Raw genomic sequence first — 23,196 nt, 5'->3', positions numbered from 1 at the left:
GGGTCAGTTTTATTGTTTACTTTTAAGCTCTACTAGTGCCAGAAAGTGACATCTCGGAAAGTTGCCTAAGAAGGTTTCAAAGTAGACAACATCTGTCTAATAACATTTGCTGTATTCTGAAATAAGATTTGGAAAGACAAAGAAAGCAACAGCACAGGTTATCCCATAGTTTGGAATGGTCTGTGTGCAGCGCTGAGTCCTTCCCAGCGCTGCTTTCTTCAGACAGCTTGCAGCAAGGGATTGTAAACCAACGCACCAGCGGTATCACAATCCTAAATTTGAGATTCCAAAACAGTGAGGTGCTGGCATTAGTCATGGGCTGTGGTTCATGTCACCTGCTTAGGCTAGTCTTTCCCTACAGCCTGTCCCTGTTACATCTCTTCCCCCCTTCATCTCCAGGAGCTGGAATGAAACTGCCCAGTCACTCAGTACCAGCAGGAGGAAGAGTAAAGAGCTGAAGGTGGGTCCCAGCCCCTCTTTCCATACCCCTGAGCAAAGCTGAGCTGAGCTGCAGAGCTGATGAGGTTGGGGAACTGTGCTGGCATAAGGGTCTCCCATGTGGGATAAATGTTTGGAAAACTTGCATGCAAACATACTCGCACCTTGGAGGGGAAAGTCCCTAGCAAAATTAGGTAGGCTACTGAGAACTAGAAGGGTGGGTTATCACAAACCTCTTGTCCAGCAGGTTTAATAGCAGACAAATATCTTTTTTAGGAGTTCTTGTGATATCAGCTATTGTTCTTCTGTAGAAGAGAGAATTATAGTGCTGTGTGAGCCCTGTGTATGAAGCTAATTGGCTTGATACTTAATACTCAAGCAAGTGGATTGTGTATTTTCTGGTTTTGTTTAAAATTAACAGTGAAGTCTTGCTCTTTTCCTTTGATGTTTTTAAAAAGGGAAAGATTTCTAAAAACTGTTCCCCAGTATCAAAAAGGATGGAGATCTGGTTGATAGTTCCTTAAGGATGTGATTTAAAAGATTTGGGTAGATTTGACTCCTATCTTTTGAACTTAGGCTCACTGTCAGTCTTTTGTGCATTTACTAGAGCCTCAGATATAGAGCACAGAGGTTCCTAGTGTTTGTCTGGTTTTTTTTTCATAAATCTTTCCCTGAAAAAAACAGATCACATCTGTTTTGAGTTAGATCAGATGTTGTATCTGAATCCACAGTCGCTGGATCATGTGGCGTGTGTCAGATTCCAGGCGAAAATGCGTGCACGTAACTGCACTCAGAAGTGGCTCCCTGTGGCGTCCTGGTAACTTTGCAAACACTGCCTCTGTGCCTCTGAGGGCCGCCACTTGTTCAAGATGCTAGAAGTGCTTCATGCCAGGATGGCAGAACTTCGTCATAAGAATAGCTTTAGGATAATCTATGGTCATGTGTTTTCTTTTCTCTTTCAACTTACTGTATTTAAAGCAAAGGGCAAATTTGCAACTCCTGGAAACATGATATAGGTAGGTAGCACTTGTATACTTGCTTTACAACTGTTTTCTGGTGTTTCAATGCATGGTAACTCCCAGTTGCATTCCAAGGAGAAATGAGGTCGTTGGAGACAGGCTTTTCCTGTGCCTATAAAAACAGGACTTTGAGTTTACTTTTTCTTTTCTTTGCAAGCTTATGACCATTTCAGTTTGTTTTTTAGATAACTGTGTGTGAAGTTCTCCCTGATACCCGTTAGTCTTACGAGAAAGTTAACAAAGACTGGAACTTGTTTCTGTTATTTTTCAGTAAAGGGGATATTTAACAAGCATAGTGTAAATTTATTTTTCCTTGGTAAGGTCCTTTAAGTTTTGCTTGTTACTGATTTCCTTTCAAATACTGTCTTACTTCCCTACAAGAAAGCCAGTCTACTGATGAATTTAAACAAGAACTGAAAAATGGGAGCCAGCTGGCCCCATTATGTGATATTAGATGTGATTAGGAAGGACGTACAACCTATGAACCCCCCATCCATATCAGCCAGAGTTTATGAAAAAGGAAGCGTTCATCAGTTGAGTTGGCACTGCTTCAGTATGTTCCTTGAAAAAGTCCTACTATTCCAAATGTGAAGATGCTAATGAGCATAGCTGCTTCTAGGAACATCCTGAAATGTTTTTTTAATGGAAATGTTTCTAGTAATTAATGCATTCTACTTCAAAATTGTCAAACCTCCAGCTTCTTCTCGTAAGTTTTTTTGCTGTGCTGAAGGGAAAGGCTTTATGGCCTGGGACTGATCCTAGACTCTATCCCTGGCTCCACAACAGAGATTCTGTCTGAGCAGGACCAAGCCACGGTGTTTCAGCTGTAAAACAGGGAGAAAATACTTTTAATCTTGCTGCATTATATGATCTTTGCTCCTTGTATGGGCTATCAGTAACTGTGCGCACCTAGTACAATTGGAAGCTATTGTTATCACAGTAGTCATTTTAATAATAAGAATATCAGTTTCTTTCATATAAACTGTCAGTAAATAAAGATACTGGCAACATTTTGTTTCTGTGGTATATCTAATCCAGTATAGTTTGATCTTCTGTTGATTAAATTAACTGCTGTTTTTATGATACTGATTTATTGCATAATTTTCTGTCTTCCCTTTGAAATTTGGAGTATCAGATATGTTTTAAACCCAACTAATGCCGTTGCTCAGGAGTGAATTTATTCAGATATATCCTTATGTTTTGCTTAATGGTATAATTGATTGGGGAAAAAGCATTCTGTTCATGTAGGAGTTATATTTTCTGTGAATTAAGCCTGCAAGTATGTTACTGGAGCCTTATTTTAATGTATTTATGTATTTGAGTTTTTAACTGGAAGTAAGGACTTGTTCTGGGAATAATTGTAGGGCTGCCGGTCCCAGTGATCCCATGACCTCTGTTCTGCTGTCCAAAGCTTTGAGTCACTTTCTGAGCAGCTGACCATTTTCAAAGTCTTCACAAGAGAATAACGAGACGTGCAAGAAAAAATGGTTCTCAGTTCAAAAGAGGCAGCACTATGTTTTTGTGTTTAATGTTGCTGGGAAAATGTGCGAAGTACTGCTGACTCAAAAAGGTTTTTGGCAGCTTAATTTCTAAAATAGGGAGCTTCCATCTTACTCGGTCTGTGTGAGATCAAGCAAATGGTCACTGTAAGTGTGTTTGCATTCAGGTTCACCTAAGTGCATTTAAGCGTTCTTTCTTCCTGAGAGAGGTCAGTCTTGCCCTTTTTTAGGATCAGCAGAAGTATTTCTATAAAAACAGTTATCTTACCTTCTTGGTATTTTTCTACAAAGGGATGTTTTCTTTAGAGTTTCTAAATCTCTGTCCCTGTCTTAATTTCTTCCAAAACTTGTATTACTGTTGATTCCTCTAGTAAAGGCAGTAGGCAGGATATCAACAAAGATAGCAGCAGTGCTCTTTACGGGTTCATAATACAAATTTGTGGTACCACATGTGACCAGTGGAAGAGAGAGCAGTGAAGAGCAGGAGAGACACAGTAAAACTAAAGCAAGAAAACTGCCCTGCTTAACCAGAATTCTTAGCTGGTTGTGTGCGTAGCCCTTGCTATGTGTAGGTACGATGGGCACTGCAGTGGTACTGAGCGTTAAAAGGTGGGTCTAGAAGTGCCCTTACACATGTGTGCAGAGAAATCCTTCTCTTATTCATGAGGACAGGCTTCAGTTTGGAAGAAATGGCAGATGTTGACATTTGCGGATACTGAGAGGTTGAAGGAGGGTACATGTCTTGCTGAAGCAGACATGAAGAATGAGGAGTTTGACAGGCAAACACAACATGTGTGGGTTTTGCACTGTTATTTGCTTTTATTATTTTGTTTAAAAAAATGGCTCCTGCCAGATGTCTTTTGCATCATTTTAGACTCCCACACATTTGGGTCCTTCCCTGTTCAAAATGCCAGTGAGCTGCTGCGATACCTCTGCAATATGGACTTCTATACAGCTTGGAGAAGTCTTCTTTCTCGATTTCTGGGTGAACACCAGTTATCATCTGCCACATGCACTTGAAAGGCCTGTATTGCAGCCCTCGGTCAGGAAAAAACTGCTACTGAGTCAGAATACTGAAGGTGTAAGTAGGTAATAGAGATTTCAGGCTCTTAATAGTGAAAGCACGAAGTGCAGGAAAGTGTGAAGCGTACATTCAAGATAGTGCAGAAAGTTGTTACTGCACTCCTTGCTCTGCTTTGGACTGCTTTCACCAGCTTTTGTCCAGACAAATCTGCTGTAGAGGAAGTAGATCTTGCAGCATGGATGCAGCTTGAGGCCAGGGTTTGATCCTCAGTCTCCTCTGTTACGCCGCATTAACGTTATCATAGAACAGGAGGTTGCTGTGACTAGTCAGAAGAGGTGGGTAAGTCTCTGGCAGGAGTTTTGGTCATGTGCAAAAAGAGGAAAGGTTGAATCTGGAAGATGCTATGAAAGGGGTGGCAACAAACTTTTGTATGAATTGAGGTAGATCTGAGTCAAAGATGACACCCACATTAGAGTTTTGACTAACTAGCAGGGTGGATTTTAGCATCCTTTGGTAAAAAGGGTGGAGGGGAGGTGGCTATGAAGGTGAATAACTCAATTTTGGCCATGATGATTTGCAGAAGATGATTGGGCAGTGCTGGCATGTCAAAATAGGTCAATAACAAAATGTATTTTGCATTTACTATATATATACTGTAAGGTGCTGAGTTTTTGCCGGTGGGAGTGGATGCTCACATTTCAAAATGTAATAGAGTTAATAGACGATTGCAGTATTTTCTTGGCTTATTCGAGCATAACATCTTGGACCGAGTCATAATAGAGTTAATGTGAAGGGTGAAGAGTTGAAGGCTGTGTAGTAGTAGATGCTATGAATGCTAGCGACATGGTTGAACTTTTTTTTAGCTGACTAATATAGTTTTACTGATACTTGTCTCAGTTTATTTTATAATTTTTATTTTTCTAATGTTTAAAACATGTAGGTGTTCATTTATAACACACTGCTGTGATTTCTTTTCAGTGACTGTGTTGCAGATCTTTGCTTAATATTTAAAATGCTAAATATAGATAAAGCTCCAACAGAATATTTTTGTGTCAGACCACAGACACTCCATATCCCTTAATTAGTAAAACATACATAGATGTGATAATGATGGGAATTATGCACTGGAAGTTAGTGAAATGGCTACTAATCTGGATTCTCTGGCAGTTGAAATACCTTGGCAATACAGCTATTAATCTTTAAACACCTCCTGGTATTACTTGCATTAACTGACTTGCTTTGTTTTAAGTTGGAATGGTGTGGCTGGCTATACATAAAACTAACTTTTCATATGGTGTCTTTGGTGTGTTTCAGGGAAAGGTCCACCTCGAGCTGAGACTGAGTGAAGTCATAACAGACACTGGTGTCGTCTGCCATAAGCTTGCAACACGGTAGGATTTGAAATGTAACTGCAGAGTTATGAGAAAAACACTGATTACAGGTAGTGTGCAGTGCTTCATTCATTTAAAAATAGTTGGAGGAATCAAAACATTGATTGGACATGGAAAGTTCTTAATCAGTGATATCCTTATGAATTTATAGGATGTGAGATCTTTTCATTTTCTCTTCTCACTCTCTCCGCATAATCTACATAATTTTCTTCCTAATAGTCTTAAATGTTAATAAATCACTTATCCAATTTAGTCATGGAATAAATACTAAAAAGACATCAAAGGATGTCTTCTGATTTGCTTTAAGGACCTTACCAGCTAAGCAGATTTGTAGCACAACTTGTCTGGTGACAGTGTTACAGAGCTGACTTAACAGAAGTCTGCCATCAGTTATTAAAGCAGTCTCAGAATCGGCCATCCAATCTCACTGAAACGAATTGAAACCTAGGAGCTGCAGGACTCAGGTGGGACTTAAGATTTCGCCTTCCTCTGAGGAGTCTGGAAGGCCATTGCTCTCTGACTACACCACAGTGGCAGAACTGATTGGCTTCTGTCAGGAATCTGCTTTGTATTCTCTGTCTTGCAGAAGAGCTGTCAAAATTGGAGTGTTGGCATCATACACTTCTAGCTATCTGGCAGTTGTGTCAATTGAAAAAAATGCTCTCTAGGAAAGTTCTGACCAGTCCTCTTTTCAGACTAGTATTTGACGTTGTTTTGTTACTGCCTTTGCTAAGGCTTTGTTAATAAACTGTCATAGTAGTCTTTACATCTAGGACCTCTTAATAAATGCAGGTGAGCCACGTGGTTAACCTCCATCCTTCTAGGCACGCTGTAGATAGCAGGATCTGCTGGGGTATGTGATCTTGCATGCCTGTGCATATCCCCTCTAGCCATCCAGGCCCTACCAGAGCTCTGTGAGTAGGTACATTTGAAACGTTTCTCTCTGCAGTCTGCTGTGATGAGGCAGAATGAATAAAGGGATAGTCTGGTGGAAGCTGCCGTGTAGGCTCTGAGCTCCAGTGAACTTATTAACCAGGCCGCAGTGCCACTGAACACAGCTGTACCTCTTTCAGAACAAAAGTTGCTATGTCAGTATAGCTGTGCACCACCTGGAGGGCCCAGCCTTCCTTTAACTACTACCTGAGGACTCTCGTTGTGTCATTTCCCATTGTGTAATTTGAGTATGACTGAGTGATGATGATCACACGCATTCTGAGAAACCAGAGACCTGCCTGCATCTACCAAGCTGTAGACTGGCATCTTTCGTTGAAGTGTTGTTTGTATTGCTATAGGTCCTAGGGCTTTGCAGGAGGGGGTGAAATAGAAAATGGGGAAAAGGCAGTTTCCTTTCTTTCTACTCCACTGTATCTCTGTTGTGTGAGAGTATGTGTGTGGGGCACACGGGACAGTGGGCTTATCACTAAGCTTGGACTGTCCTTGGAGCAGGCCTGGAGGATACTGTCTTTAGAGAGGGAAAGGGAGCACAGTTGTCCTGAGTACAAGTTTTGGGGTTTTTTTTCGCTTTGGCCTTTCTGGAAGTGTGTAGTGCACTCCTTAGTGAGGTGATACAGCCACAAAGGCCTCTCTGTCCATATCTCCCAAACCCTAGTAGTGGGTTAAGACCCTGTGTCGTCTGGGACTCTGCAAACACAGATTCACTAGAACATCCTTCCACTCTGGCTGTGGTCTGTTTTGAATAGTTAGGTAGTATACTGAAGGACCTTCAGAAGCATTTACCTTGCTTTGTTTTGTTCTGCGAGAGTATGCCGTGTCAAAACCAGCTTTCTTTGAAAGGTTTTCTCTTCAGTTAAATGAGACCTGGTAACAGTATAGTACTAAGGGATTTTTCAGTGAAATTAGTGAAATGCTAGAAATGGGTGTCTGAAAAGGTCCTTCTTAAAATGTAATGCATGCAGCTTCTTGCTTCATGAAAAGCAGTAAGGCAATGACAACTTTAACAGTATGGCAGCATGCAGCATGTTTTTCTACCTTTCTATTCATTTGGTCAGACAGGTTTTAAATCTTTATTCAAATTTTTGTCTATACGGCCTTGATTTGAAGATTATTCCATTCACTTTCTACAATGCAGAGAAAATACTTAGATGAAGCATTCTGTAACCGTGAATTGCAAGGTATTGCTCAGTAAATAGAATGTATTAGCTGAAATGCTTAGGAAAATCCTGAGGGTTTAACCACTGAACCATAATGTTCAGAGTTTATCTTGATTTAGATCTTGGCTCTTAGAAACAAAACTTGAAATCAGAGCCCAAACAACCTTTTGTCTGTTGAAGTGATCTTGTTGATTATCATATTCTGTTCTGTAGCTGACCTGAACACTCTGTTTGGCTCTGGCTAGATTCCACAGCTATTTGTTATTTGAGTGGTAAGTGAGAGTAGAGCTTAGCAGTTTAGATAAGGGAATTGGGAAATAAAAATGTTTCTAGAGTATGTAGTTTTATTGGTGCAGGTTTTCATGGCAGTGTGTCTAATGAGAAAGAAAAAGGGAATGATGAAGAAAAAGGGGAATGGCTACGTCAGAGGCAGGGGGGAAGTACTTCAGAATGTAGTCCAGCATTTTCGGCATGCCGCAGTGTTTGCTTTAGGAAGGTATACAGCAAACTGCGGCTCTTAACTTTTTTCCACATGATCTCAAATGTCATTCAGGTTTGTTCATAGGTAGTTTGGTTCTAGTGCTTAGGTATCTAAGAGAAGAGTGTGGCAATTAAGCAATTACTAAACCACTAAGTGTCTGTGTAGCCAGAACTTGCCAGTGGTAAGAGCAGCAAAGGCAGGGGAGGCAGAACCTTTGTTATAGGTAGTACATGAGTGAAAAGCAGGGATGGGTGTATTAGGGCAATGAGCTTCCAACTGAGTTTTGTGAAGATAACTGATTTTTGCTATGGGATGGCTCGTGAAGTTGTTGCAGTGAGCAAGTAAGATGAGGCTGTAAAACCATGAGCAAGAACCTAGAATAGCTTCATCATGAATCTAATGCTTGTCTTGTGAACTTACTTGCCTTCCTTTTTTTAAGTTAAAAAAAAAACCCTCATTTTTTTTTAAATGGAACTTTTAGCTGCAAATAAAAACACTACCCTGCAAATAGTCTCATAGATATAATAGTTTAAACATTTTGGGTCTGCAAGGAGAACAAAAGCTGCTTCCAGTGAGCAGCTGTTTAAAAAATACCTTAGAGGCGCATGCTTTTTTAAGCCCCAGAATAGTGCTTGTTTTCAAAGACATGTATGGCTGGGTGAAGACTAGGTCTAATTAGGAAACTTTTTTACCTATCCAGGATATGAATAAAGACTAGTTTTCTTGCAAGCTTACCCACAGATCTTCACCAGTATGCCCTCTGAGACTGTTCGCATTGCTGCCACCTCTGCATTCTGGAAAGCCTCAAAAGTGGCTGGGACCTTGCTGAGCCAGCCTGCAGTCTCCTGGAGCACATTGTGAGCAGTTAGCTGGACAGGTGGATGGGAAAATTCATCTAAATGGAAGGGCAAATTATAATTTTTAAGTGCTGAGCTCTTGGACGTTTAGTAGTAGATTATTTTAAAATGCAAAAGGTATGTGAGCTTCCTTAGCCTCTGCAGAGGAAGCAAAAAAATCAGTTTAAAAACTGTTACCTAATAGCTTCTCCTTAGGAAGCATTCAATACTTTCATTTAGCCCTCAACTACTAACCTGTTGTGCTTCATCATAGCCCTTCAAAGGCCTTAGTCTGTGCCAGCTGCTACAGCACAATTTCTTGGACTGAATCTCTGTAAAAGAGGTTATAAGGGGAAGCATTAGTGGATTTAGATGTTACATTGACAGTACAGATGCAGATACCACACTCAGATTTCTTGTGTCCCCTGGCCAGGGGGGACAGTGTGTAGATACCACACTCAGACCTGTATCTCTCTGTTAGCCTCTGTAAGAGCCACAGTCCTCACTTTTGCACAGTTCTTCTGGGAACACTTTGCTACTTGCAGGCTCCTTCTGTGGAACTGCTGCGAAACCTGATGATCCGAGTGACTGCCTCAGACACAGTTGTCAGCTGGCTGTCTGTAAGTCTCTCGTGTCCCTGTTACAGGACTCAGGATGCGGGCTCTTGATGTGTCTTATGTTCATGTCATACAGAGAGCAGACCTACAGCCTGCTGTGCACAGACCTTTGCCCAAGTGCTTGTCAGATGGAAGACAACATATATGAATTTTGCAGCCCGATACCTTCATGTAACTGTGTTCGTGCTAACTACTGTTGTGCCGTATAGTGAGTCATCTTGAGTGCTGGGAAAAACTAAGTCTTAATTCGGTAGGTTTGGGCTTCTCCCCTCTCTGTCCCTCACTCACAAAAGATCTCATGTTGTCTTCCTCCATGCTCTTTACAGTCACCTTCCTGGCCCTCTGCACAGCCAGCTGCTGCTTATTGTGGCTATCAACATCTGGCCTCACCTTCCACTGGCTGTAAATCTCTTGTTTATCAAGTGATTTGTCACCTGCCAGAAAACTGTCTGTACTTTTATGAACATTTTAAGGTACTAAGGCCATGGAAAGAAGTGCTCAAGACTTCCAAGCTTCCTGCTGCTTATGTCCATACCCACCCCTTTCTGCTGACACATGGCTCCTGGCAGCTGCTTGAGCAGTGGTGTATTTTTATTTTTTTCCCCTCATGTTTTTCAAGCTGAACCAGGCCTTAATCCTGTGCATCCTAGAAACTGCACTACTCTTTCTCTGTAATGCAGAGGAAGGAAAATGAGCAGCAGTGACAAGGGAAAGATACTCTTTCTGAAGCTGTGCCAGGTTGAAGTGTTTGAACTGAGTCATGAATGGCGAGTGTGTACCTGTATTCTGTGATTATATCTGAAAAACAATGGCACATGCTTGTCCCTAAATTTTTTTCTGAGCCACCACTTTCCATATGCAGATATCCTTCCTGCTTCACAACAGAAGTACTCAGAAACGACCCCTAGACCTTTTGTAAACCTTTCCTCACCATCCTTAGAGCAGATGCTGTGCAGCACATTTGTGTTTAGCACAGAAAGGTGGTTCCCCAGAGGCTTTAAGGACTCTGGGCTGGTCTGTGTCTCATCTTGCAGAGCAACGTAAGCTCGGATCAGTAGATACATGCATTTGTATTTATTCAATGAAGAGGAGGGCTCCTGCAGATAGCTTTGGAGAAATCTGTAGGCTTCACCACAGTTAAGCTACCAGAGGCAACATTTAGAAGCAGTGTTCTGTATTTAGCAAGATGACATCTGACTTCCAGCATGCCTGAAGGAACAGACCAGTGAACTCCTGTTGAAAGTTAGTGTGAGCTGGGAGCCTGGCTCCCTGGTTTTCCTTCGAGAATTCCAGTATGTGTATGTAATTAGTCACATTTAAACGTCTGTATTTATTCAGTGTCCCCAGCTGCCTCTTCAAGTGTTGTCTTATGTCTTGCCTCTTAGGTTTAAAAAAGCTTGGAAACATCTGCTTTGGAGAGCTCCCCCTTCCCCCTGGCCCTTTTATTCTTCACCACCACCACCCCTCCACCCCCCAGCTAAATAGTAATGTATGTGCTTTAGTGGCCACTGCTGTCTTTCATATGTAGCAACACAGGTTCCCTGTAAGCAATTCATTAGTCTACAAATACATTAGTAATGCTAAAATTTTATTTGATAAACGAAGCATTTGTAGCTCTGGTGTGGGAGGTGTGCCTGCTCTGCATTAGTTTATGAATTAAACTTAAATATCGTCTGTCATGAGAGCTCTGCAAGATGTATTCTGACCATGTGGAACAAAGTTAAATGGGCTGTTCACAAGAGCAAGCAGGAAAGGAAACAATAAGTAGATATGACATCCCTAAGATAAACACTTCAGGGGTCACTAGAAGAACAGTGACTGACCTGTGGGCACAGAAGAGCTTTAAAAGCCATTCTGAAGAGGGAGTAAGGTGGAAGGTGTCATTTGTTAAGTGTGGGTAAAGCAGAAGGTCACTTCGTAGGGGTGGGAGTGCTGGGACTTGGTGACGGTTCCCCAGACTTCTGTGCCATGTGAATGGAGCACAGAGCATGCAGTGGGCAGTATCTGACCTTCTCTCTCATTGCTCGTATTATAGATTTGAATTCCCTTGTCCGTGAACTTTGCTGGAAAGTGGCGTGGGCAGCACATTGCTCGCAGGTTGGCAACCATTGGCCTAAATCAGTCAGACTTTATGTAAGTTTAAAATTCTCTTACACAACGTGATATTTCTAAGAAGGTAAATGATGCTCCATTTTGAAAAATATAGAGGGTCAGCCTCTTGCATCTTTCTGGCCACAGGTCATGAAGGGCAAAGCCAGCTGTATCACGTCTAGTCGGAAGGGCTGAGGTAATGGCCATTCCTGCTTGTGGATCAGCAGGCTGCATCCTAATATATGAGCAGGAGGAAAACATGATCCCATCTTGTCTGATGAAGGTTTGGTGGTCGCCTGTGATTGCATTTGGAGACACTTTGAAAAACTACAGGGGTGCAGCTGATTCTTCAATCGTGGAATATATTTAAATGCTTTTGTGTAAAACTAAAACGTACAGGCATCATCTTTGAGTCATCTGAAGATTTTCTTTTACTAATTAGCTTGTTTCCTGTTTTTCTTGTTTACATTGCAGCTAGTTTACTTTTCTGCAGATAGCTATCTTCATCAGATCCCAGGAACAGATAAAGGAACTGTCTAAAGGGTTGGATTAAAAAGATAACTTGGAAATGTGTGGCTATATTGTATCTATGATGCTGAAGACCAGATTTTGCCAGTTTTCTGCCATGACTCTGTCTCTGATGCTGATACAAGTGGGAAGTGGGAGTGCAGGAGGGGTAGCCAGCAAAGTTTTAGGTGATGCTTTTCTGTGCTGTTTTGTGATGTATTTTTTTCTGAATTCCATTTTAATGCAGAAAACACTGGGACCCATTAGCTTGATGGTCTTTCTTTAATTGCTTACAGTATTCTAGTTTTCTTTAATAGGTGGTGTTGGTGGTATTGGGTGGACTGTGGTTACTTGTCGGTAGTGCAGAGCAGGGTTTACTTCTCTCTTGAGTGTGGTGTGCTGTACTGCATTTTCCTCTTGGAAATTAGAGGTGGTGTTCTGCAAAAAAGTCAGCAGGAACCAGGAGGTACTCCCTCATGGAGGCAGTGTGCATCTGATGATGCTATGTTGTTACTATGTGAGACAGCAGCACTCAGTCTTGGGCTCCTTATGATATGTTGGCCTGGTGCGAGGCTGCAGCTCCTGTTGAATTTGGAAGTAGCCTGAGGCCAAAACTGGCAGCGGGTGTGCTTCCTGTGGTGTTACAGCTCTCAGTGCTCTTTGCCTGCATTGAAAATGGGTCCCTGAGCCACTCTGCCTCTTGGATTTGCTGTTTCCAGGTTTAGAGAACATACATTTATGTGTTGTATTAGAGAAGTTTCTGCTCTGTTGCAGAGACACACAGCATACAGCCAGCTTTGAACTCGCTTCAGGGTCAAATGAAGCTTATTTTCCTGTCTGAAATACAAGCTGAATCAGGGGAAAAAAAATTGGTATTGCTGACTACAAGCAGGCCAGTTTAACATATACATCAATCACATCACCTCACAGTATTTTGAAAAAATTTGACTTTTGTTTGCCTCTGGTAAGGAATGCTAATGAGGGCATAAAAGTGGTTTCAAGGCTTCATTTTCAATAAACTCATACGTCCATTAAAATATGTCACAACCTCCTTTCTCTGGAGAACATACCCTGCATCAAGCTGTGCGTTTTCCTACAGGATTGCATCTTGGTTGTGCTTTTAATCTTGTATGTGTTTCATAACAAGCTGGTGGGGGAAGATTGCTCAGAGATTAAATCACATAGTATCTGATATTTTTATCATGTAATGCTGCAATATTGCAGGTTTTGAGGAGTAGGGAGGGGAAGAGAGAAGGGATGGATATGTGTATCTGTCCAAGGCTTTAGCATAGTGCATCAGGTTTTTTTCCTTCCTCCAGCTCTGGTTGCATTGAGGTAACACTGCCTGCCATCTACATGGTTCTCTCTCCTTTGCTTCTCCATTCCCACCAAAACTTCTGTTTACTGTTTTTCAGCCTAAATAAAGTTTAAATTGCTCACTCTCCATCAAACCTCCCCATTTCTATAAATATTCTCTCCTCCTGCTGTCAGATTTCCCACTAAATGAAGTTTCAGTTTCACCCTTGTTTGGTTTTGTAGTCAGTGTTTCTTCATTTCTTCTCTGTTTGTGAAATTCTTTGTTTACTCAAATCACCAACAAGAATCTTCTTGTCGGTAACCCTAATCAAGAGCAACTTCTTCAATTAGACCCTTTGACGGTTGACTTCCAGCAGAACATGTTTTCAAGTGCTCACCATTTTGAGATTGAATTGTCGTCACACAACCTTCTGGTATATATATAAAAACTGAATTTGTAACTCAAGACTGGACTGTAACTGTTCTGAGCCAGTCTGTTTCAACAGTAAGTTGTTTAAATAATGTGAGGGTACTTCCTGTTTTACACAGAGCAAACATAGCCTGGGATTATAAATGGAGGCAAGTTATTCAAGCATAGATCCTTTTGATAAATGACTTTTAACTTCTAAATGTGCTTGAGGTTACCATGTTAGGGTGGTTTGGGGGCATTAGAGAGCATTCCTGTAGTATCCCTATTTGTAAGAGATGCATGGATTTTGAGAACTCTGAATTGTTAGCACCTTGGATATGCTGACAGTACCCCAAATGTCTGCAGGTTTTACTTCACTGATGTCCTTTAATGGTGATCAGCTGGAGCAGTTCCATTATGTTTGAGGTAGGGCCCTAGGAAAAATTAGTTAGCTGTCTTGCAACATGACCTGTATCAAAAGGCTCTTTGAAGTACATGGTATTTAGCATAATACAAAGATAAATATATATACTGTTTCATTCTGAATGACTGCTGGAATTCCTGCAGCTTCTGTGGCAGGCACTATCCAAAACCAATGTAGGTGAAGCTTCTAAAGGAGCAATGTGATGGGACACAGCTTAATAAATGACACTTTTCTCTGCAAGATTTTTATCTATTGCTCCAAGAGCAACAATTGCCAAGGTGATACCTAGGTAGTAGAACAGGGGACATGAGGGAATGATAGGAATAGGGGAAGCTGGTGGGTAAAGAGGAAGGCGTGAGGCCCCAGGTGTTAAGTGGAGGCTTTTTTACAAGTATGAGAGTGAAGATGTGGTACGCAAGGCATAGGAAACACCCTTCACTAACTCCATTGTTCACAGAACTATTTGTTGAGAGGAAGTTAATGCAAGAAGTCTGACGGTGCAATGTGGCAATAATGAGAAAGTATCTCTTTCCCTGCTCCATCCAGATGAGCTAGAAATCATGTTCATGTTTCTGGGTATATTATCGTACTGTGAGTGCAACTGGTTATGTACTATGACTGAGTTCTTCCCAGAGTCCGCAGTGCTAAAATCACTTGATGTCTACTGTACACCATACCCTACCTTCTTGGTGTAAAACCTTTGACTTCGATGCCATTTTCTGGCAGTAAGAGTTGATTGTGAAATATTTCATCTGTGTTATGTATTGTAACATACAAAGCACTTGTGAGTGGGAAAGATTTAAAGTCTTTTAATATACATTTTTAATTTAATAACACTTTGAGATCAGTCATTTTCACTGTCCCACTGTTTTCCTTTCTGCTGTACAAGGTAGTTTGCTAGTTCCTCCATTAATCATTTTGTTCTGTCAAATACAAAGAGAAGAGGGAAATATTTTGAAAGAAAATGCAAGATATCATTCTAACAAGCACAGAAATTGGCAAGGAGGCTGTGCTTTTGGAAGCAGTAGTGTCTGCAATTAATTTTAATTCATTTTACAGTTGACTTGCTTCCAAGCTGATGGTTTTGTAATAATTTCATACAGGCTTCAAACAGAAGCAAGAATTCAGCTAGATTGTGTACAGCTGCAGATGTACTGTGGCTGCACATGGTGTTACCCTTTTAGTTGTTTGGCAGTCATTGCCGAATTGTCCCGTTTCCCGCCCCGCCACCTTAAATGTCATGTTGGTAAGAGGTGGCACAGTGCAACAGCTGACTTGCTGTTCATGTACTGCAGAGTCAAAGGCTACAGAGAATTGCTGAACTGCCCTTTCCTTCATGGGGGCATCCAGTGGTGCTTTCTTCTCTACACAGCCATTGGATTTAACAAAATTCGTGGAACTGGATTATCTTTCGAGATCTCTACCACTTTTTAAAATTTTGTGGAAATCACCAACTGATTCAAAAAAATGTTCAGTGGGAGATAGATGGCCAGATGTAGACAGAAAGCATTTTCTATAAGCCTGTATCTTTAGGACACCAGGCTAAAAAGGATGCTGTTAAACTCAAAAGGGGTCATAGAAGAGCTACAGGAAGAATTGAAGAGCTAGTAAGTGTGTCTGACAGTAAGCAAGTGTTTCATTTGTGCAAGAAAAACTTAAAAGTGATGAAACCACACTATGCACGGTATTCAAAGAGTCCTTCTGATTGTATGGTTACTTATTCTTACTACAGTGATACTCAATGGTTAGAAGGTAAAGACTAATCTAGTGGGAAACAAGTAGTAACACGGGGGTTTTTTGTTTGGTTGGTTTTTTAATTGGAGTCACGATCATTAATCGGTGAACAGCTTTCTGTAGAACACTGTAAAGATGTTTTGATCATTGTGAATCCTTTGAGTTAAGCCTTGATTTCTTTCAAGAAGGTGCTCTGGCGGTGCAGTAGACATCATGAACTCGTTGCACAACTTGACTAGGTGAGAGCTTTCATTACTGTCTTGAAAGAGGCCAGACTGTCATCCCAATGATCCCTTTTGGTCCCAAAATAAAAGGAGAAACTTAATGCAAGTATAAACTGTTTGTGCAATAACTGGAATTACAAAGCTGGTGTGGGCTACTAATTACGTCTGGTTATACCAGAATGCCTACCTGACCATGCCCTGATTTGCATCTTGTTTTTCTCTAAGAAGATCTAAAGTGACAAGACACTAAAAACTTTTTTTAAAGAGTGCTTACTTTGCATTGTTTTTCATCACCAGGTATCTTAGTGCTTAACCACCACTTTCTAAAGCAGAGCCACCTTTAGATGGGTTTGATAGGTTTTAGCTGAACCTAGGACATGACTGACCTTTCAGGGTGGAAAGTAAGATGGGACAGTGTGCCAGCAGAAACTGTTCACAATATGTGTAATGCTTTGCTCCTGGTAGGGTACTAGGTTTACCATTCTGATGTGTTGTTATTGTGCAGGAAATCTCACCCGGTGCTTTATCCCATGCAGCTGGTTAAGGTATTTTGTCTTCCATTAAAAGTCTGTGCCTTCCTGTCCAGGCACCTTCTGGGTATTGCTCTGTGATGACTCAGTAGTAGACCATCACTCAGAAAAGCCTAAATCATGTAATGTTTTGTTGTGGGTTTTTTTTCTGAAACACTGCCTATAAGACATTATGTCGGTATGTTTTTAGAGGAGAAAGCATCAAGCAGGTTCATTCCAGCTGGCTATTTTCCTAAGGTCTTAAAAATTGTGGAGAGTCTTAGGAATCTGGTGCTTCACAGTTGTGCTGTGGCAGAGGATGATGCTTTGTTAAGAAGGTTTCACAGCTAATGGAAGGTTTTGTCTGCAGGACCCACTTTTTTTGGTGTTCCCACAGTATGGCCCCAAAACATCCTTCCTGCAATTTCTGTGTTACATTCTCAGTGCGATCCTCTCTAGGCATGGAACACTGTAGCATGTCTCCAAGAGAGATGGTCTCTTTCTCTGCTGGAACTTCTAAGGGAAAGACTACAGCAGGAGCCAAGGGCACCAATAGTCATAAGAGTATGCCCAGTACTGATAAGAAGAAAGGAGAGCAATTGATGGATGAAAGTGTTACACTAGCTCTGAAAAGCTGAACAGGTATCGACTTACATGTGAGATGTTTCAGTCCGCACTTCAGTAATTTTAGCATAATCAAGTGTCACAATGAGGTAAGTGGCCTTGTAGGGCCAGAGGAATGATTCAAAGTGGGCAAGTCACCATCCTGTGGCAGCTGTTTTTTGAATTAATGGTTTATGAATCCTGTTTGGTATCTCCTCTTGCCAAGTCAGAGACATTGGGGAGGATTTTTCAGTTAATTTCATGGAAAAGTGTATTACAAAATATGCTTTTTGATGCCTATGTTTGTGCTTCTTGAAATGAGTAGCTTGCTCTGTCTCAGTGTAAAAAATTTGGGAAGATGAAACTTAACAAGCCTGATCTGTATGTTGCTGTTTGGTTAACTAAAGAAGACTCCACAGTTCTGCTTCCTGCCTTTCACAAGGTTGGTGTATCTGAATGCTGATTTGGATTGAACATTTGTGTACTTAGTTTTTTAATAAAAAATAGTTTATGAGGCTATGCCTTGATTTTGCTGTTAAATGCCATACTATGTATGACATAGTATCATACTATGGGATTTTTTGTAATTCTTTTTTAACTTCCCCTGCTTGGCTACTGCATTATCTGTAACCACAGTGAAATATGTTAACATCTTTTTAGTTATGTAAATCTAGACAGCATCAAGTTAGGAATATTACTTCTTGAATTCTAGTTGGAGGGCATTTTTATGTTAACTGTGACACAATTTTTGCAACCGTAGCCCAGTTCTCTTATCAAAATGAAATCAGTGCATCAGTGTTACTTTGGGACTCAGTTGTCAACTTAACTGCCATCAGGTTTCAGTAGGGGTGATGAATCAGCTTAATTTGTTTTCCTTAATGAAAGTACCACATGTGTAGGAAAGATCACTGCCCTTTAATAATGTTTTGTTAATCAAGATCCCAGATCATCTGATTATTCACATAAACCAAAAGTTGTTCCGAGTTGTTTCAAGTTGTGTTTTTAAAGCATTAGAAGTTCCACCTACCTCAGGTGTGCCAAGGCATGCCCAATGCACAAGGTTGTAGCCTCCATGTAGTGGTTGAAGGCACTTTTGGTCGTTTTATATATATATATAATTACTTCTTTTTAAAATATGACCTATTTTTTGGTGGTTTATTTTTGTTTGGTGTTTTTTTTTCATTTAGAAAGGTAAATTTGCTACTATAATGTATCTAATTGAATATATGATGTGAGAATCTATGTGAAAGAGTCTTCAAGGATTTATTTAGTAGAGAAATCATTATACTTAGACTGGGTAGGGGTGAGAAGAAGCTGGCTGAGTTTTCATTCTGTGGTGCCAAAGCTCTTACTAAACCATGTCATTCCCTTGCCTTCCCTTCCTGTGTGCACCCCCATCACCCAGAAGTTGTTGAGATTTGATCCAGACTCTCTGCTGATGCATTCCCTTGGCCCAAGAGTTCTGGTTTATTGTGCCCTGTGGTTCAAGTATGTTGTAGCATGAGGTTTAGATGCTTTCCTCCAATCTGCTGTACTTCATGTTCTCCCAGTTGTTACAGATGTCTGTCTGTTCAGGTCGCTTACCAGCATGTCCGATTTTTTATTTAAAATATTGCAATCTATGGCCAGCCTGGGATAGTTGTTTGCCTTGGCTATACTCAGCACTTGGGAGGAAACTCTTACTCACCAGGTACGTAGGAAACCCCTAGGTAAGACATGCTGCTTCTGTTTTGCTGTTTTATTTCTTATAGTTGAATACCCACACCCCACTCCCCTCCAGGGTGCCTTATTTCCTCCTCTCTGTAATAAGTTCTTTAAAACTTCTGCTTTTAGTCTCTTCCTCTCTTACCTTGTACTTACTTCATAATCAGTTCCCTGCCAGTAGGCTCAAAAGCTTTTCCTTTGGGTGATTTTGTGGTAACTTTTGCCATGCCAAGTATCACGCTCAGTCTTTGGGATGAATTTCAGACATTCCAAAACTAGCTTCCTCATGCTGTCATCCTTCTTGTCATATGGCTATCAATCTACTGACAGTTGTAGATGCTTGTGGCCCTCTCTGGCTGGCAGAGGGGAGAAGTCAGGACGTGCTCATGCAGCCTATTTTGTTTGCTTATGTGCTCATGCATGTATACAGTGATGTGCAGGCACTGCCTGAAGAGGAGGGATTGTATTGTGTGCAGGCAGCTCTGTCCTGGGAGCGGGTTAAACTTGGACAGGCCTCAAGTCGGAGATTGTTGCATTTTGTTTTCCATAAGCCCTGTATATCCCATAAAGCACACTGTGCGTCTTCTGGAGACTGACCTGTGTTTCCAAGCAAAATAAAAGAACATGGGTGATATTTGTGTCACAGGCTGGCGTCCTGCCGTAACAGCCTTTCTGTGTCTGACTCCCATGCTGCTGCCTTTTGGTCTTTGGTCTTCTTTTCTTTCCTTATCTGCCTGTGCAGACGGTATCTCACTGCTTCCATTTAATATTGCTGTAGGCCACAGTCAGCTCAGCTAAAGCTGCTGTCTAGGCTCTAATTGTTTGCTGCATATTGTAATTGTTGTCATTTTGTGCTTCACTCCTCTTGCATGCCTCACCACACTGCTTTAACAGGAATGCTTCTGCAGCTGCCTTGGTATGTTGTTGACCCATTCCTTGGCTTCCTGCCATACAACATCAAATTCAAGTTTCTTCACTTTCCCTACAAAAGCCAGTATAGTACTCCCACTAAGCAAACATACCCTTTCCTGACTGTACCTCTTCTTTTGTGTTGCTACTCCCTTGCAATTTTTACATGCTTCTTGCTTTTCTGCAATTTGTATTTGTGTCTTCTGCCTTCTCTGAAAATCAGTGCGCTAGAAATAACTCCATCCCCTTACTTACCCTTTCTCTTTACTCTCCCGTCATTCAGTTATCGCTCCCTGTTAATAACTGGGGTTGCAAGCTTGAGACCAAGGCAGGAAGAAATGATGATGTCAGTGCCAGTAATAGTCATTAAATCAGTGCAGTTCAAAATTTAGCAAGCTTGTGTCATTATTCAAGGCCTCAGGGCACTGTCACAGAAGATATTTTAACTATTTTTTATATTAACCTAACTAAAAACTTTCTGAAGTGGCTTTTAGGAAGCTTGCAACTCTTCTGTAATTGACTCATAAACTGGCTTAACTGCTAATGGATTAATTCCTTGTCCTTTGAGAACAGGATGGCTGACACCCACTTTTTAGTCTGTTCTCTTTATTTAGTACATAATACAGATGGTACACTGTAAATGTGTGTTTTAAAAAGTCTTTCTAGAGCTGATATTGAGAAGCAAATTGGATGTTTTGAACTGTAGCATGGAGGACAGCTTTTGTATTAATAGCAGAAAAAAGTCCATGTGATACTTAAGTAAGAAATGTTTAGATGTATACTGACATGAGAAAATTTTGCAGTTTATTTGAAGCGATAGTGGTTTCAGGGATGTGTATGTATTGACAGTGTTTCTTCCTTACATTTAATGAAACACTTTTTGCATTGTCTGTAGTTTTACTGTTATACCTCTAATATTATTTGATTTAGATTGGAGAAGCAGGGGCTGTGGTCATTAGCGTTTGTTTGTTTTCTACAACTAATTAGTGGTTGGCTTTGTATGAATAGTTGTTCCTGTTTTGCTATAAAATACCTTCAGTAAATATCTGGGAAAGAAATTGTTGCTCAAACTCAAACATGAACATTCAATTCCTCTTCCTCTGCTCTGTCTGAAGGAAATCACCATTAACAGCCTTGTGTTAAGAATTGTGTGCGTGACAGCAATGTTGCACATACAGAGCTTTCCAGTTAAGACCAAAAGCTAATCTGGGTGCTGCGTGAGGCTGCAAGAACTGATGTAGGTCAGCTCAGGAAGGAACCTATGTTCAGGGTAGTGTGAGTTTAAGAACATATTTAAATATTTTGCTGGGGTGCAAGTATTCTGAACTTAACTGGGAGTGAGCAAGAAAAGGCAGTACTTATGTGAGGTTGCAGCTGTAATCTCAAGAGTTTCAAGGTTTCTGTTGCGCTTTTGGTGTGGAGGCTTTGGAGGGTACTTTAAAGAGAAAAATCAGAATAGTTGCCTGCACAGCCTGTTTGTCTGATCTGCATAAGCTCTATCCAGATTTCAGAAGCCAGAATGGGGGTGGTTTTGAGCATGTAATGTACCTTGTATATAAATGTTTCAGCACCAAATACTGTACAGCCTTTATTTTAAGGGGATACACATTGCATGAAATGCTGGTCCCAGGTGAAGTTGTGACATTTGTTTGAATGAGGCAGGATTTCGGTCAGTGCCATGGATCTTTGTGGTAAAGGGAAATGTCATGTGAAGGGGGGGAGGAGTAACTCCAGTTAAGTATTAAGCCTTTCAGAGGTTAAGGGGGTGGCAAGGGTTTTCTTTTTGTAAGCCAGAACATGCCTGCTCACAAAAAAACCACCACCAACACCAAAAAACCACCCAAAAACCCCAAACCCAAAAGGAGTAGCATATCGTGCAAAGAGGTTAGGGTACTGCTGGAGTTCCTAAAGGAGAGTGGTTTTCCTGGAGGGGCAGTAGAAGAGATGGAAGGATAGATTGGAGAGCAGCAGTGTGGCTGAGGATTGGATAAGGCCTAGTGTCAGGTTTCCTGGAGAGATGAAAAAAGGTAGTGGGGAAATGCTTGAAAAATCATGATGATAAATGAAGCATTGATTTTATTTTGTTCAGTACGGCTATATCTACTTGCACATTGTTCCATCCTTTCCTTTCCCTGATTCATTATACCAGGCGTGGTCAGCGATCACCAGACACTACACTGCTGTAATATTTTATGTCCGAGTGGGACATAAGATGAAGGTGAACCAGGGCACGTCACTGTGGACAATTCCCAGTGTGTTAGAACTGCTCTCAGAGGAAACTGGTCTGCTCCCAGTACAAAAAGCATGCAGGTGAGAAGAATAGTAGGAAATTTTGTTTTGGTACAAGTAGATCACTTCCAAAAGTCAAGGAATAGGTACTTTTGAAATCTGCTTTTACTAGAGTTCACTTACTGGGACTGGGCATGATCCTTTGGCTTCACTTGTTCATTCTGAGGACAAGGGCTTGACTCAATATATGCTTGCAGTATTACTAGCTTCCTTATTCCCTGGGGACTGGGGCAAGACAGAGTCAGAGTATGGGTTGGTAAAGAAATTCTGAGGAGATTAGGACATAATTATTTTAGTATTTTTGACAGTGGAGGCAGAGTGTAATTTAAAACCAGGACTGAGTAAACTGTGAACATTTTTGCCTTATTCCAGGAGAAATAGGCCACTTGGTCAGCTTCTTGGCGAAAAGTGGGTTGCGGGTTTATGTTACATTCTGAATGAAGATCTAGTAGATTACATTGTGGAAGTGAAGAGGAAGTACAAGGTTTGTCTGAAGGTGCACTAATAGCAGTTCAGATGTAACATTTGATCAGACCAAAACCCAGGATGCTGTCTCTGAGTGTGTCCAGTAGGAGATGAAGAATTATGAGATCAGTCATACGGTTGTAACACTCTCCTGGCCTCCAGAAATTTATGAATCGGAGAATTGCTGAGCTTGACTTAGTGCCTATGTGCTTAGTAGCGGTGGATGCAGATACATCCAGGCAAAGCCCCTCTAAAACATATGAATATGACTGGTTTAGCAAGGTCTTGGTCACATACAGACCAGGGGAGTAAGCTTGGGAACAGTTCCTGCCTGCAGTGGAAGACAGAAGTCAGTTCACTAGAGAGCAGCTACCATGTGCTAGCACAGATGTGAGGTTGACCAAGGTACCCATGGAAGTCCATCATGCAGCATTACCTCAAAGTTTCTCTTAAACCACTGGGAATGAGTAATGAGCTTGGATTGTGATGCAAGGCTGCACTGAAAGAAAAGGACATTCAAGAAGTGAAGGTGGCAAGGAAAGGAGAAATGGCACTTCTTTACTGTCAGGTTAGACCAAAAGACTGGACTTCTCTATTATGTTAAAGATTAATAGCC

The 23,196-nt window shown here is 41.1% G+C and overlaps 1 protein-coding gene across 10 annotated transcripts in view; it reads left to right on the top strand.

Moving 5' to 3' along the window:
• Positions 1–23,196, top strand: part of RASA3 (RAS p21 protein activator 3) — a 179,716-nt gene that overhangs the window by 115,823 nt on the left and 40,697 nt on the right. For 9 of the 10 annotated variants that reach the window (XR_008730797.1, XR_008730798.1, XM_055701417.1 and 6 more), the window contains one exon: positions 5,295–5,371. Coding sequence is in view for 7 of the 10 variants with exons in the window: in XM_055701417.1 (XP_055557392.1) it covers positions 5,295–5,371 (77 nt within the window). In the remaining 3 variants the exon portion in view is untranslated. Of the gene's footprint in view, positions 1–440; positions 461–5,294; positions 5,372–23,196 lie in introns of those variants that run through there. The other variant, XM_055701421.1, reaches the window with a different exon arrangement.

The sequence above is a fragment of the Falco cherrug genome, chromosome 2 (genome assembly GCF_023634085.1).
Source record: "Falco cherrug isolate bFalChe1 chromosome 2, bFalChe1.pri, whole genome shotgun sequence".
Taxonomy (NCBI): Eukaryota; Metazoa; Chordata; class Aves; order Falconiformes; family Falconidae; genus Falco; species Falco cherrug.
Note: the sequence above shows the minus strand (reverse complement) of the source record. Positions and strands in the feature narration are given on the sequence as shown.